Genomic DNA, 17,822 nt, shown 5'->3' on the forward strand with positions numbered 1-17,822 from the left:
CACAAAGAAACCGTTTCGGTGCTGTTTTAGTATGGTACGCCTTTAATGCATTCTGCATAAATAGTGGCATATCTAAGAAATGGTAATATTTACTAATATAAATTTATTAAATGCACACATTAGTCATATTATTTTTATTTTGTTTATCGAATTCGACATATTTTTTCGCGTGGGTACTGTAAATCGGTTATTTTGTAACTAAACTCTGATCAGGGTACCAAAAACGTCCTTCATCCATAGTCTACTAGATGACGGAGAGTAGGAAGAAGGTGTTGCCGCCAAACCTACTATCTAGCTACATGTCTGTAGGCCTAACATAAATCAAGATGTCGACAGATGTCTCAGCACGACTTAATCCCAATTTTCTCCGATACATAGAGGCTATTTTAACAAATGGACACCACCTTGGTGTGATAGGAGGTCCCGTCCGATTTGGAGAACCTTCATCTGGGTAAGATAAGGTTAGCCCCCCTATCTATATAGGCTAGCCTAGGCCTAGGCTAGGCTATTTTTAGGGCCTAGGCCTAATAATAATTAGGCCTAGCTAGGCCTACTAGCCTGTAGGCCTAAGCCTAATGATAAAAAGTATAAAGAAGACGCTCACTCCAGACCATGTGCTCACTCAATATAATTTAATTATCGGCTTATCCGTATACACAGTAGCCTAGGCCTAGGCTAATTAAGCTAGCTAGCCTTAGCCCCTAGGCCTCACTTTGGCCTAGGGCCTAGGCCTAGCTAGTTGTTGTTCAGAGAGCTAGGTCGAGTAGTAGTAGTAGTAGAGAGCCACCTACTAGTACTACCTAGCTAGGGCCTAGTCTGGATCTAGTCTAGTCTTCTTACCCTTATTATGCCCAGTTTTAGGTGCGAAACTGCAGTAGTCGAGGTCTCTAGGCCTAGCCAGCCTATCAAGCAGGTTGCTTAGATAGAGGTACAGTAAGACTAGGCCTATAATAAATATATGTTATTAACGGTCATGCTAATTTTTTGCCAGGTAGGGCCTGGTATCGCTAGGTAGGGGCCGTATCGCTAGGTAGGGTTTTGATTATGATATAAAATTATGTCAAGTACATGTTATTAGATGCTTTAGTTGTAAATTTAACATATATAAATTGTTTTCTACAGAAAAACGTTAAAATCAGTTAAAATGTTATTAATTCAGTATCACAATAACATTAAATATTATGTTACAGTAGCATGTACTTGATAACATTTTATATCATAAAAACATACCAGGTAAAGATTAGCATGACCCGAATGTTATATAATTAGAACTGTTAATATCTATTTATGCAGACTCTCCTAACTTAACTAGGAGGCTAGGCCTAGTTATTGTTAATATTATTTGTTTCGGAGTCTCAAAACAAACGTAGGCCCCAACTTTAATAAACTGAATTGACTGGTCGACAAACACATAATAAATTAAACGCATCACCACAATAGTTGTTTGGTGTCGCCGAAGCTTCCATTTATTTGTATTGGCTACACCCAGCACGAAGCTCAATTGCCGACTGCCCCGCACAACAACCTGTGCAATGTTTTTATATAGCTAATTTGCATAAAGGTGTAACAAAGAACAATACAGTATGCTCTATTGCACACTGATGTTTTCACCTTCTGAACATTCTCCCCTTCATTGAGGTAACCCCTCAATCTTTTTCATATTATTTTTAATTTTATCTTAATAACTTAATACAATTACTTCTTCAAATACTTAATACAATACTACATACATAAATAACACCACAATACAATGCCCAATTCATCGTCATTGTTTTTTTTTTGTTTTTGTTTTTTTGTTTTTTTTACAATAATTCTTATTTCTCATTAATCTACAATAACATTTCCAATTAATTTTATATACAATTTATTTAATGGCATCTTTTTATTATTTCAATTTAATTTAACATTTAGTTATTTAATTTCTATGGAATTGCGCTTTAACATTTAAACATAACATGCAACATACTATTTTGATAACATACTCCGATATAACAAGCTTAATTAACTTGGTAGCATTTCTAAATGACAAATCTTTGTAATATTTCTTAAGAATGTACCATTTTCAGTTTTAATTTTAACAACCCGAACATGTTTGTCCGATCCGGGATAAACTTCAAGCACTCTACCTAACGGCCATTGTCCTCTTACATTAAATCGATCTTTTACAATGACAATATCATTAACTTTAAAGTCATGTTTACAGTATTTCCATTTTTTCCTTTGATTCAATGTAGGTAGCCATTCTTTTACCCATCTATTCCAAAAATGTTTCATAAGTTCTTGTACTCTACGCCATCGCTTTCTAAGATTAAATTTACTATTGTCTATTACCTCTTCACAAGCAAATCTCCCACCCATTTGACCATGTAAGAAGTGATTTGGCGTCAAAGAAACAGCGTCGTTTACTGAGGCTGTTTGGTACGTCAAAGGTCTAGAATTAAGTATACCTTCTGCGCCAACGATAGCGGTAATTAACTCCTCATCCGAAATATCAGCCTTGCTTAATATTGCATACATTGCTTTTTTTGCGGATTTAATTAAGCTTTCATGTGCGCCTCCAAAATGCGGAGTTAAAGGTGGATTGAAACGCCATTCAATTCTTTCACGAGTCATTTGGCTATTAATTTTACTTGTATCCAACAATTTTATTACTTCACGTAATTCCCTTTCTCCCCCAACAAAATTAGTTCCGTTATCTGACAGTACAATTTTTGGCTGACCCCTTCTACTACAAAATCTATAAAACGCATTTAAAAATGTATCGGTGTCCAACCCAAAAGCCATTTCCAAATGTACGGCACGTGTAGCTAAACACGTAAAAAGACATAAGTATCGTTTAGTCTGTGCTTTTCCCCTACCCTGTTTTGTTAAAAACGGACCACCGTAATCCACCGCTACATTTTCAAACGCTCTTAAGCTGCCAATTTTAGTCCTAATTACCGGCAATGGTGCCATAATCTGGCTTGCAGTTTTTGCCTTTTTACGTTTACATACTAGACATCTATTTTCGCAATCTCTAATTTCCTCTCTACCTGCTATAACCCAATATTTTTCGGATAGTTTTGTTAGTGTATGATTTACACCTGCTACGTGGTTTCCCTGCATATGATATTTATCAACAATTAATCTAGTGATTACATGTTTTCTAGGTAAAATCACGGGATACCTAACATCATAAGGAAGAGACTCATTTAATTCAAGTCTACCTGTCGCTCTAATAACGCCCTCTTCGTCAATTTTTGGACTTAGAGAACTTATACTACTGTTGTGATGAACCGATTCGTTTTTATTTAATTGTTTAATTTCAGGTTTAAATGCATCATTTTGTGCTTGTTTAATTAGTGCCCACTCTGCCTTAAAAACTTCAGTGACACTTAAACATCCCTTCATTCTATCCCCCTTCTTAGTCATAGAATTTGTAATAAACCTAGTAACGTATGCAAGGACATTAACTAGTTTATGCCATTTAGAATATCTAGTAGGATTTAATCTCCAATCACTGTCATGAATTGTCGGCAATGTCATAAAACATGCTACACTTTTTCGATGTTCAGTGTTTTCTACTGTTTCTATCTTATTCTCTGGCCATCTATTTTCAGTTAACTTTAAAAACTCTGGCCCTTCCCACCATACTCTATTGTTACTTAAACTAGCTGCAGAACACCCCCTAGAAGCAATATCTGCCGGGTTTACTTGTGTTGGTATATATCTCCACTGATCTGGATTAGTTGCGCCCTGAATTTCGCCTATCCGATTGGCTACGAACGACTTAAAGTTTCTACTTCGTCCTCTAACCCACCATAGAACATTCATGCTATCCGACCAAAATGTTACTTTTCTTAGGTCAATATCTAATACCCTTGCTACAGATTTTACCAACTTAAGTCCTAAAATAGCACCCAATAGCTCTAGTCTCGGTATACTTATAGCTTTTAAAGGTGATACTTTAGTTTTTGATGCTACAAACCTAACGATTTTTTTATCGCTGTCTACAGTGGTTAAATAAATTACAGCAGCATAAGCCTCAACAGAAGCGTCACAAAATACATGCAAGTTAAGTTCTCCATTTCCACTTGGCCATAAACACCTATCAATTTTAATCTGGTTCAGATACTGTAAGTTTAAAATCCATTCTCGAATTTTCAACCCCAACTCCCCTTCAATAGGCTCATCCCATGTCATACCCGTTTCCCAAATTCGTTGCATGAGGACTTTTGCCAATATTATAACTGGTGATACAAACCCAAGGGGATCGAATACTGATGAGAGCTTACTTAACACATTACGCTTAGTTAAGGATTCCACTGTATGTTTCTCGGGAACTTCAAAGTGAAATTTATCTACCTCAGCATTCCAGTTCAAACCTAGTGTTTTTGTTGACGGTAGTTTATTTAATGCCATATCTACTGATTTGGCTCTTTGTTCTATGGGAATACATTCCAAAACCCTCTTTGAATTTGATATCCATTTTCTGGGCACCATACCCGCTTGATTCCAAAGTTTAACTAACTGCTTGTACAATTCCACCCCTGTCTTTTCATCCTTAACAGAATCTAACGAATCATCCATATAAGTAGAATTTAACACAGCGTCGGCCGCTAATGGGAACTTAACTTGATTCATTCGAGCATTTTGCTTAGCTACGGTTAAAGCAATAAATGGAGAGGCATTAATTCCAAAAACCACCCTTTGGTATTCGTAAACCGTGGGCTCTATAGATACATCTAAATCCCTCCAAAGAAACCTATGCATCGGCTTATCCTCCGCATACAATTCTATCTGTAGATACATTTCCGATATATCACACATTACAGCTATTCTATTCAGTCTAAACCGCATCAAAACATCAAATATATCTTTTAGAATCTTTGGCCCAGGGCTTATTGCGTCATTTAAACTAAAACCCTTGAATTTAGCTGCAGCATCGTATACTATACGAACTTTGGTAGTTTCCCTGTCCATTTTTACGACAGGAAAATGTGGTAAAAACCATTGTTGTGTAGGTGTTTGCTCATTATAGTCTACGGTCCTTATATATCCTTTGTCTAGATGTGCGTCAATAACTTTCTTGTATGCCTGCCCTAGCTCATGGTTATTTAAAAGTTTCTTCTCTACATTTTCGAGTCTCTGTTTTGCAGACCTAAAATTATTTAAAGGCAATTGACATTTATTCTCGTTCCAGGGAATTCTAACTTTATACCTAGTATTCTCAATGTTTTTGGTCATAGACTCGTTCACTATATTATTAACCCTATGTTCTTCTTTAGTGTACAAGGGCACATTTTGGATTCCAACTATTTCCATTTCCCAAAACTTCCTTAATATACTATTGGTGTTCTCATTACAACCATGAAAAGAATGATATGTATGAACATGAAACGAAGTATTCTTATTGTGCCTATGTGCTTTAGTTGTTAACCCTACGCATGTCCAACCTAATGGTGTAAGTCTAGCAATGGGCTCCCCCGGTCTTCCCCATCTTTCTTCTAATACTCTATGAAAGTCTACGTTATCAGTCCCTATCAACATATCAACATGATTTCTATTTCTGTCAACTTCTGGAAATTCAATATCTTTTAAATGTTCCCAATCCTTTCCAATTCTATTCCAGGGTTTTGGCTTTAAATTACCAGTCACATTATCAGTCATCAATGCATTAAGTTTATATTTAATACCTTTATTATTTATTGGCGATATTTCAAACTTAACATTTTGTGTACTAAACGTTGTCGTTTTCCCATTTAAGGTTCCCACCGTTACCTCTTCAATAGGGCCACTTAGTCCCAGTTCATTACATACCTCACTATTTATGTATGTTTGGGAACTCCCATCATCTAATAAAACATTTATCTGTAACTGTTTTTTACCATTTTTTGCCACTACTGGCACCATTCTAAGAGACACATTGTTGTCTTGAATCATATAATTATCCTCTAATTTTGATCTAACTTTTGGATTATCTGTGCTACCAGCACTCTCATCTACCTTATCTTTACCAAATAAAGATCCACCTTTATTGGAGTTATCCCTATTACTGCTACTTGACCCACCTTCCCTGGGGTTATCCCTATCATTGCTTTCAAATACTGTATACATACTTTTAGTTTTGTGTAGCAATCTATTATGGTCACTTTTACAACCTTCTATATTGCATACCATTTGTCTATTACAATCTTTTGCCATATGATTTCCCAGGCATTTAAAACATAACCTACACCTTTTTGCCAGTTCCCAACGTTCCTTAACTAGGAGACCCTTAAATTTCTGACACTTCCATAACCTATGTGCCTCATTACAACAAGCACAGCTTTTAACAGTTTCATCATAACTAACGTTAGACTTAGATTGTGCCTCCGGGGCATTACAATGATACGTTTTGTGCCTGCCGCCTTGGACACCCCTAGAATTTTCATATTCAAGATGTCTACCAAACATGGTGCTTGCTATTTTTGTCTGCTGTTCTACAAATTTAAGGAGATCATTAAACGTTGGCTCGTTCTTTTCTAATATCTCATGCGCCTTATTCACCCATTTAATTTGCAATGGTTTGGGAAGTAATGATTGGACCTTTAAAATATTAGAGGTACTGTTAAGATCACATGTATACCCAATCTGATTTAACGTCAACTCGCATTGTTTCATATCCCCGACTAAACGCCACAAACTATCCGTGTCGCCTACACGTATTTGTTTCCTTCCCGTAAGTTTATTCATAAGGGAATTCAATACCAAATGCGATTGACCAAATTGAGTTTTTAATATCTCTAAGGCCTGATCATACCCCTTGTCCCCCAACAATGTACAAGCTTCAATAGATGCCCTAGCTTCGCCAGTGCAAAACTGTACGAGATACTGTAACTTAGTTGCATTATCACTAAGTTTGGATGCTATATTAGTTTCAAAATTAGAAATGAAATACCAATACTCTCCAGAATCACCCCCAAACTCTGGTATTGTAGATTTAGGCAATTCAAACGATAATTTAAGTTCACTAATAGCATTAATACTAGATTTGTCAAAGTTAATTTTAGTGTCCATATTACCCTTAACATCTAAGCGGTCTGGTTTCTTGTCCACGGTTTCGGCATTTTCATTCTTCGTCAGTTCCAACTTCCGTCGGGCACTCTTCACTACTTGCAACAACTCCACCTGACAATCCTCCATCCATTTTTCGGCGTCCGCAAATTCTTCGTCACTTTCTATTAATGCTACAAATGCTTCATGAATGTCCTCCAGTTCTGCCACCTGTGTCTCGGATTTCTTAAGCAGCTTTGTTATTTCTTCAATGTCTAGATTGTCATCTTCTTGCGTCAGCACCTTAATGATATTTAATGTTCTCGTCAAATGACCTTTTTTGTTTCTGCGACTAAGTTTTACTGCAGCCTTCCTTTCCTCCATTACGATGCGTTTTCAAACAGTCTCCGGGTATAACACAAATTCCAATAACCAAATTCCACTTGTTTTGTTTTATAAACCTCGCTCTGCTACCATATTTGTTTCGGAGTCTCAAAACAAACGTAGGCCCCAACTTTAATAAACTGAATTGACTGGTCGACAAACACATAATAAATTAAACGCATCACCACAATAGTTGTTTGGTGTCGCCGAAGCTTCCATTTATTTGTATTGGCTACACCCAGCACGAAGCTCAATTGCCGACTGCCCCGCACAACAACCTGTGCAATGTTTTTATATAGCTAATTTGCATAAAGGTGTAACAAAGAACAATACAGTATGCTCTATTGCACACTGATGTTTTCACCTTCTGAACATTATTTATAAACTGTTTTAATTAATATTAAATTAAATATATCTTTTTTTAGGTGTATATCGAGCAGGCAGAGAGAAAATAATTGTGATCGATTCAAAATTTACATTCCATATGCTGGAACAAATATTTCATGTAAGGCAAATTATTCGTTTAATATTAATGTTATCCAGGAAATTAAAAAGTTCTGGGTTAAAAACAATGCTCATTTACCAAGAAAATTGTTAAAAAGCTGTAAACTAATGATTGCTATTCAAAATGTCCGTCCAAGTCTTTGTAATTTTATTCTATAAACTCATTTTTTTACAGGGCAAATTATCTTCAATAGTCAAGATGTTTCTGAACCACCCGATTTTATTTTTGGACAAGAGGATGAGGGATTTGAACCAGAGCTAGAAGATATTAAGGTACCATACAGTTCTGTCAGATACATGTTCCCTGATTGATTTTTTCATGTTCATTTGTATGTTCAGAAATGTCAAATTCAGTATCTGAAGTTAAAAAAAATGGAAGGTGGTGGTGGTTTTACAGTAATTATGTACGTGAGGGCGTGTGGCGCAGCGTGTTGGACGTTCGACTACTGATCGTGAGATCGAGGTTCGAATCCAACTCTCACCGCATTGCTTGTATCATTAGGCAAGATACTTTACTTACGTTTGCCTCTCTCCACCCAGGTGTATAAAATGGGTACCCGGTTAGATCAAGACACAACTTTGCGGTGATTACTAGCTGCATTCCGGGAGTATGTTTCCTAGCGTGTTTGATCCAAAAAAATGACTGGGGTAATAATGTTCAGCGCATTGAGAGCTTGCTTATATGCGCTATATAAGAATGAACTATTATTATTATTATTAATTATACCAGGTGAGGTAAATGAATGCAGGGTGTGATGTGACAAGCAGTAATGTGTGGTGGTTATGTAATCCTCTTTCCGTTTCAAAGATGGTCGTATAATTGATATAATATTATAAATTCATTTTTGTGTGAGCTTTTTTGTTAAATTTTAATACAGAAAAAAACAACACATATACATCAAATGTCAGTTTTCCAAATGTGGGAAAATGGGATCACGATTTTAGGCCAGAAGACGAGTCTACCATACAGAAATCTCCCAGCCAAAACAGGAGTGTTGGCATGTATGTTATATTATTCTTGTAGGAATGTGTTCATGTCGGGTCTATCTAGCTTTTCAGCATAGAAAAAAATTTGGCACGGTTAAACATGCTAATACTAGTTACATTTTTCTGAACAAGTTACAAGTTTTATTAATTGCAATTTTAAAATTGTTCTCCCCAGAGTCTTGTGAACTGGAATGCAGCCGATGAAAATTCTCTGTTGTATGTTCTGCGAGAAATGATATGTTTGTATCGAGAGCATCAAGAAACATTAATAGTGGAAGTGAATGAGAGATTTATGTTTGAATACACCTCATTAGTGGATACCAAAATATACGCTGACTTTGAGGTACATCGTGGTAGGAAATTACCAGGGGTGAGTAATGATAATAATAATAATACGAATTTGTAATGCGCCAATTCCAGCAGTAAGTGATCAAAGGCGTGATGTATGAGAGAGTTCAATTTGAAGGAAAAAGATGAGTTTTCAAGACAGATTTAAAGGCGATAGTAGAAGAACATGATCTAATAGAGGCGGGTAGGTCATTCCATAAGCGAGAGGCTATCTGTATATAATTCTTTACGTCAAACCATTCACGAATACTTACATCGCAGGATAGATACCGATTCTATGTGGGACAAGCTATGCGGTCTGTGTAAATTGGCCTTAAAGGCCCATTTTTACTAGGGCTATAACGATCGACGATAAATATGCATTTTTCATACTTGATGAAACAAAGGAAATTTTAAAAGTTTTCATCCTAGAACTATAGGATAACCATCTATGCTGTCTTTGATGAAAATGATATTTCCACGTCCAATTAAATGACGCCATGATTAGTAAGAGTAATAATATCGTGACAATACAACGATTTATTGTTTGATTGGATTAAAAAAACATCATTTTTATCAAAGACAGCATTAATGATTATCTTATAGTTCTAGAACAAAAACTTTTCTAATTTCTTGGTTTTATGCAATAAAAATGTATGTTTATCTGTCGATCGTTATCGTTCTAGTGTAAATGGGCCTTTAGACTGCAATTAAAATGTAGCTTTAGCTTGGAACAACATTGATAATAATACAAATTGAATGGCCAATAATCATGTGTGAGTCCACTTTTGGTTTAAGCCAAAATTTTTAATGCCTTCTTTCCATTTTAGGCTAGAGATGTACCTGTAAATTTTTTGATACGACTACCAATAAATTTTCAAGATTTACCCGAGTTTATTATGAAGGTAAGTATTATCTTACTTAACTTAATTAAACAGAGTAAATGCATTGTTTAATGATTGCTTGCCTAGCCTGAAGTTTTTTTTTTTTTCTGTCTTATCCTATACCGACCCTAAAGTTTATCTTAAGGCATTTCAACCAGCAACCACATTAAAAGATATGGGTAACAAAGAATTCAATTGCCTCCCACCTTTACCAATTTTCAGCTTTCTAATATTTGTATTGTTTTGGGAGATGTTTTTCCATAAAATATTTTTTAATAATGTTGAATGTGTTTAAAGGAAAATGCTGGTGAGGATACTGCTATACTGCTAGTCAGTTACCAAAACAAAGAAGCAACCAAGATATTTCCACAACTTTACCTATCACCAAGAATTGAAGAGTGAGTACTTTTCCAATAAAAAAAAATAATATGACAATGATATAAACTGTTCGAGTTGGAACATGATGATATTGCTTTTCATGTTGGGGACCCCTTTGGAAACAAGCCTCTGGGCTTAAAGGGCCATCCCCTGCTTTCCATGCTTATTTTCTAGTTTAGTCTTGTATTATTATATTTAATGTTTTCTCTTTTTATTTCATTTACATTATACTGTTTTATAAATTTGTACTGTTTTTGGAAAGCAATAAATATTACTTACTTACTTACTTATGATGTCATAATATCATTTATGATGTCATAATATCACTTATGATGTCATAATATATCATTTATGATGCCATATTATCATTTATGATGCCATAGCTCATCAATCAAAGGGCCATTTTTTATTATGAATGATGGAATGACTTCTTAAAATAATTATTATTAAACATTCAACTTTGAAATCTTTTATAGTGCTCTCGGTGGATCATCCTCATTACGGATTCCTTCATTTCCAGCAGGTTCCTGCTTGCTAGACTACGTCCCACATGTTTGTGAATTACTACAGAATATGGTAATTATTTCTCAATATGCTAAATGCCATATCTTGTATGTTGAGTATTGTTCAGGATAAATACATTTTTCGTCAATGTTAATAATGTTTGTATAAAAAGTATTTTAAACAATTTATTTTGTTTGTTCTTCATAGGTGGATCAAATAAGTAAAGGATATCAACGACGAAAAGAATATATTGCGGCCTTCTTAAGTCATTTTGGAAAGTAAGTTTTGCCATCTAATAAAGAATATATTTCAACAAGACGACAATCAATCTATCGAGTGTTGTCTTAAAGAATTTGTTTTTTTTTGCCAGCAGGACCAGCAGGTTTCAAAAACCCAATCGATGGCAAGAACTTAAAACGGTTTTCATTTCTAATTTTATTTTTCAGAGCTGTTCTTGAATATGACATGATCACATTCCACAGAATATCATTTTTATTTGAACATTTTGACTTCTTTTGTACAGTACACAGTAAGTTACAAAATGATAGTTTGCATGTTGAATACGTATATGTATGTTTGCAGTAAAACAATCAATTTTATAAGCAATATAAATTGTATTTCAGGAGTGAAAATTAGAAAAACACCACATATTTCTATATAATCTCTATATAAATTATGCTTAATACTGAGATAGGCGGACCCAATGCAAAAACTTTGGATCTTTCACAATACCAAGATTTGATAACATTACAGCAGAACACTGGTTCCATGTTTGTCTCTTAGCACGACAAAATGAAGGCAATCTTTCAATACAAATTCACTTTGTAGTCACTTCCAAATTAACATTTAAATATTAAATAAATAACACTACTTGTGTACAATAGTATTTAAACCTATATAGCTCCGAGAGTGCATACCTCCACCTACTGTAAAATTCTCTAACATGAAAATTCTGTCCTATCTTTTAACACTAGCAGGTCTGAAAATAATACTAAAGTGATCCAGAATTGGGCCGATGTACTACTTACCCTTTTTTGTATATATTTGTTTTCTTTAGTTCATTTGCCGACATATTTTCCCAAGGATCAGCCAATATTTCACTTTCAATCAATCTATCATTTTGATGCATATAACAAGCCATACACATCCATAGTCAACGATTATCCATACAGCCCTCGATGGACTGGCAACGAAATGGCGCAAAGAGCCGAGTAAGTTATACTATGTTTATCGTGCTAATTTATTATTTATATATGGGATTTGTATTTGTACCTGATCTCCTGGGAGCATATACAAGTAACCACCTTATATGCACGTTAAAGCTTGGTTCCCACTATGACGCAATGCCAAGCTGCAACTCATGCGAATTGACAAAGCAATGGATTCTTCAAACTGTCAAGTGCTCGACCCCAGCTTACGTCCTTGTATACATTTTTTACATATACAGTATATATCTGTTTATTTCATTTCTGATAAGGTACTAGCGTTTTTACATGTATTTATATTTTCAGGATGTTTCTGACGGGTCACATACAAGAGTTTAAAACAGCATCAGTACGAAATGGTAAAAGGAATATTGACCCGCTAAGTTGAATCTGGGGTGAAACAAACGATCAATCTACCGTTCATCAAATTAATTAAATATTCTAGTTGTATATATCTTATATATATCTTTCGTTATTTTGTACAACAGTATCTGTAAAAACAATTTAGTTTATCCTACTGGTCAGTGTATACCAGATGACCAAGTCATTTATGTCATGCATTCCTGGCATGTCAACATGATGTTCACTTCAATCGAAGCGTTCATATACAGTACATGTGGACGAGTATTGATCGACAGCACATGTGAAATGAATGTATTCTAAATTCCATTTTTATTATTTATTTGTTTATTACAGTATAAAGAACACAATAATACAGAGGCTATTGTATATAATATACTATAAATAAAAATTGAAATAAAACAAAAGGATTGAAAGGATTGGAAGAATTTTTATTTTTGAAAAATATATTTTAATTCATCTTCTATACATAATATTCTGAATATTTACATTAGGTCAAATATATACAGTTATACAATTATAATTTTAAAAAAAACCCTAAAAAAAAACCCTAAATAAATGAAATATGTCTTAAGCTATAAATGAAAAATCTAGGAATAAAAAGGCAAATTTATATTTTACAACTTGCATATACAAATTTAAAACTAATTCGTCACAAACAAATAACATGCGGCATATTTCATAATTATACTATTTCTTACGCAAGCTGGTGTTAAGCTTTGATTAGTTTCTTTTAACCAAATCTTATCACCTTTTGTCAATGATGATGATATTGCATAGGCATAACATCAGATAGAGGACAGTAATTATATTCAAGCCTGAAAAGAAAAGAATGATGAGGAATCTGTGTGGACAATGGATTTACAGTCTGTTCCATTATGTCCTTGGACAAATGCTAGTATCACCATGTACTATATAAAACAAAATTACAAGTTCACCATTTCACCCTCTATGACCTAAACAAGAAAGAGGGATATTGCTATGTGTGGGAAGAACATGAAGAGGATTTAAGTAGTGATGTGTTTGCATCAATGCAATATACTCACTTTAACCAAGTAATGGCAGATCAGATTCAAACTATCATTCAGCACTGAAATGGGAAGTCCTATCCACAAAGAATTAAAATCCCAAATCAGCTCTTTGGATGGATGGGTACAACTGTATAGTGGTCCTAAACCCATAACTCTGTACAATGACTTACAGTCCATGAAAAATGTATTGCTGCATCTAAACGACCTAACCAAGAAAGAGGGATTGCTATGTGTGGGAAGACATGAAGGGGATTTAAGTAGCGATGTGTTTGCATCAATGAAATATACTCACTTTAACAAAGTAACCAAGGGGAAAACCCACTGATTAAAGAGATAATTATCTGAAGCGACGGTTGTGGATACCAAAAACTGTCGCTAACGCATCTGCAGTTGGCAATGCCAAAAAAGATAAAAATTACACAAAAATATCTTGTTGCAGGACAAATGGAAGTTGACAGCATGCATGCAACTATTGAGAGGAAAATTGTAAGACAAGTTTTACTTCTAATTTTGATCCCTAAGATGGTCTTATATTAATTGTTGATTATTGTTTATTGAAATATTGTTTGTTATATATTGTTTGTAATGACCATCTTAAATAAATGTTTATTGAAACTGAAACTGAAACGTTTTTACCCCACAGGATTAAATTGTAATGGAGAATTCTCGAAAAAGACCAACACCATACTAGGTTATTCAAGTAAATCATGCAGAGCTTAGAAAACACCAATGGCCAGATCAGATTCAAATTATCTTTCAACACCGAAACACAATGGGAAGTCCTACCACAAAGAATTAAAATCCCAAATCAGCTCCATGGATGGGTTCAACAGTATAGTGGTCCTAAACCCATAACTCTGCACAAGTACAATGTATTGTTACACTATACATACAACTATGTTCATAGTTTACCCCATGTGGAAGTGTGAATATTTCACTATTATTTGGGGGTGTGGCAGGGGTGTGGGGGAAGGATTTGGGGAGGGGTGTTGTATAATTTGTAGTTTTTGATTATATTGTGTACCATGTTGTTTAATGTAAAACAACCTATTATGCACACTACATTCACAATATTTTTGCCTAAGTCAGTTTAATAATTGTGTTACATAATAGTTATGTTGGGTCACTTCCATTGATATTTTGTAGAAAAAATAATGAAAAAATATTTGTTTTTAAAGAATTTGTGATGTTTTTTGTCTTTTTCCCAAAACTACAAAAAAATGACTTGTGCATTTTTGTTATTGAGGGTTTTAATGAAATAAAACCATACCAACCACAAAGATCAAACGTGTGCGCTCTTTCATTTATGGTACAAATAATGCCATGAGTGACATTATTTGTACCATTCCATGAATATTTAATATTCATTATTTGTTTTATAATAACACCTAAAATAAAATCCTCTCATTTAGGACAACGGGCTTGGTGTGTTCTGGCGCAACACGGTTGCTTGGGGAGATTGGCTTAGATTACTCCGTCCCACTTTCAGACTGGTTTAAGCAAGAGGAAATGCTGTCTCCTGATGCAAGATTTTTCCGCCCAGGACCACCTGGCGATCTGTCTGCATCTGAGGGGCAGCCGGGAAGAGGCTGTGCAGATCTACTACCAGAACTGCCTGATCATCCTGCACAACTTTTTGTCAATAGTGCTGATGGCTGTGTTTTTCCCCTTACCTATTTCGGCTTCACACTTGCGGCAGAAAACTTCAACACAGAGCAGAAGGAAGGAGGCGTGTCGGCACATATACACACAGATTATTGCTGCCTGCTAATAGAATCTGACACGCCTTAATTCACTCCAGCAGGTCAAAGAGTGGGCACGTCACATTTTGTGTACTCGACCACAGAGATAGTTGGAGGGATCGTAGGCCAGGAGGCCAAGCTAGTCTTGACCCGGAAGAACAGCTGGGATTTCTTTCTAATGTCCTTAGCATCTATTCCAAATCATGAGGTCCAACACGTAGCTCAAGAGAAGTCTTTTCTTTCAGAAATTGAACCAGAAATTGAACCAGAGACCAATCCTACATTTGAATCAGAAACGGATGTATTTCGCAGAAACCCCAGACAGACCAGACGTAGGCCTAAATGATTTTATACTAATGATAGTCATGTGTATTTTTGTTCAACAGATCCTGACCGTAGATCCGACGGTAAACCGGCTGCAGCACCGGCGGAAAAGAAAGGGCATCCGTGTGAAGTCTGTAAGGGGGTATTCAAGACGGCTGAGAAGCTGCACAGCCACTTGAAATGATAGGTTCAAGAGACGAGAGCCTGAACCCCAGGCCCTGCAGGGTGATGTGGATGTATTGACGCTCTCTCCAGGGTCACAGTCTCTAGTAGACTCGTTCCTGAGTGACCCCCCCGCAGCCTAAAGTGAAGGTGAGGAGCCTTAGTGGTGGAAAGCCGTCATACCTTAGAGCAGAGGAAGCAGTTGACAGAGCCAATTGACACAGAGTCTTCTGATCAAGGGTCAGCCTTGAATCCAGGGTTGATGAGCAGAGTGAGACGATTAAACACTTCATGGAAGATGGTCGAGTAACAAAGTTGGAGACAATCAAGAGGACTTATCAGTTTTAGTTCCTTAAAGACATTACATCTAGCTACATTTCATTACATTTGTATTTTATTTTAGTTTGTTTAACTTTGTTCCTTTGGATTTGACTTCACAAGATTCAAGGGACGAATCTTTCTAAGGTGGGGGTAATGTGATGAAAATGCGCCCTCTATCCATGTATAAAGTGTAGTAAGTTCAACAGTTAGAACAGCGGTTGCTAAAATGTGATTGGCTGGCTCCTTTCTTGGAGGGGGGATGGGTTGACATGATTTAAGAAGTGTACCTCTGTGGAAGCAGGGAGAGAACCGAGGGTAGTAATACGGGTTGGACGTGCTATTTATTCTGTTGTAACTGTGGTACTGGATTATTCCTTCTTACGTGATGAAGGGTGAGTGTCAAATAAAAACTATTGGAAACGGATTTATTGTGTTAGTCTTTTATTGATTAGTTTTGACGTGTAGACCAACTAGATAAGTCAGTGGGACACACCTGCTGCCCAACCCGGAGGTTATTAACGTGACCTGATATAAAAACGTTACAATACATAGGCCTAATATGCCTTTGTGTTTTTTTCCTCTTCGAAATTGTTTTACTTTTTCACATTTTTGTAATGGAACTTTACAACTCTATGCAAGGTCCAAGCTGATTGTGGCTAAATAATTGTGAACTTTAAAGACTCTGCAAACCTCATCAACCAGGCAGAACGAGTTATAATATCAATCAATCAACCACAGAGCCTTAAAAGAAATCTGCACTACTGCCGGTCATTGAGTCATTACCTACAGAGATGGGTACTGTAAAAGAAGTCATACTCCAGGGTCCACAGATGGCAGATTAGTTCCATTTACAAATTGTCCTTGTATTTAATCAAGCAATTTATGCCAAAATACAAGACATTGGATGGGCAAATAAAAGTTTTCAGGAGAGATTGGTCGTAAAAATGGGGGAATTTCACACGGCAGTGTCATTTATATCTGTAATTGGAAAGTGCTTTGGAGAGGCAGGCTTAAGAGATGTAGCAATCAAATCTGGAGTTGTTACCCAAGGATTAATCAACGATGTTTTAGTGGTCATCATTACAACCACAGTATGCATACTTAAAAAGTTATGTTCAAAGCTTTTCAAAGACTGAGATTTGGTTGCTTTTTAGACATGTTAAGTCTTCTTGCGTCTCCTTGTGATTGGACAGAAAAGAAATATTAAGCTACCAGAAGTGTTTAAAATACTTCCTTGGTGATGTATCATTTCCATTGTCTAATTTCAAAGAAACAGAGTTGGCATTTACTGAAAGCATTGGAATACAAATGCAAAGATGTTATCATTAAGGATTCGCCTGAAGAATCAGCTTTACTAGATTTGCTTAAAACCAGATTAAAGCTTAAGAAGAAAATTAAGAAAAAGAATAGGCAAATAATGTGTTTGCGAGTATTGAAGTGATGGAACGGTGACTATGTGAACACAGTGACGCAACACAGTTAAGCCCCTTCTTCATAAGTTTAATCCAATGCATGTAATAACAAATGCAATGGTAAAAACAACAGTATGCACACCAGGTGATGTTGCCAATAAAGAATTATTAACAGAAGCATTGCAAGATATTTGTAAGTACTGTATATACTTTATTCAACAAATATGTGCTAAACACAAAATACAGACGCGGATCCATTACATATTTGGATTCACAAAGGGCT

The 17,822-nt window shown here is 35.6% G+C and overlaps 1 protein-coding gene across 1 annotated transcript; it reads left to right on the top strand.

The window, feature by feature from the left end:
- Window positions 1-257: 257 nt before the first annotated feature.
- On the top strand, window positions 258-12,706 carry LOC144852725 (BRISC and BRCA1-A complex member 2-like). Its single transcript, XM_078710684.1, has 11 exons — window positions 258-451; window positions 7,824-7,903; window positions 8,078-8,175; window positions 9,065-9,259; window positions 10,047-10,121; window positions 10,398-10,498; window positions 10,955-11,054; window positions 11,190-11,260; window positions 11,429-11,511; window positions 12,040-12,193; window positions 12,494-12,706. Exons 1-11 carry the CDS (start codon window positions 327-329, stop codon window positions 12,573-12,575), a joined length of 1,164 nt encoding a protein of 387 aa, XP_078566810.1. The 5' UTR covers window positions 258-326; the 3' UTR covers window positions 12,576-12,706.
- Window positions 12,707-17,822: the final 5,116 nt, after the last annotated feature.

The sequence above is a fragment of the Antedon bifida genome, chromosome 9, assembly GCF_963402885.1.
Source record: "Antedon bifida chromosome 9, ecAntBifi1.1, whole genome shotgun sequence".
NCBI classification, from domain to species: Eukaryota; Metazoa; Echinodermata; class Crinoidea; order Comatulida; family Antedonidae; genus Antedon; species Antedon bifida.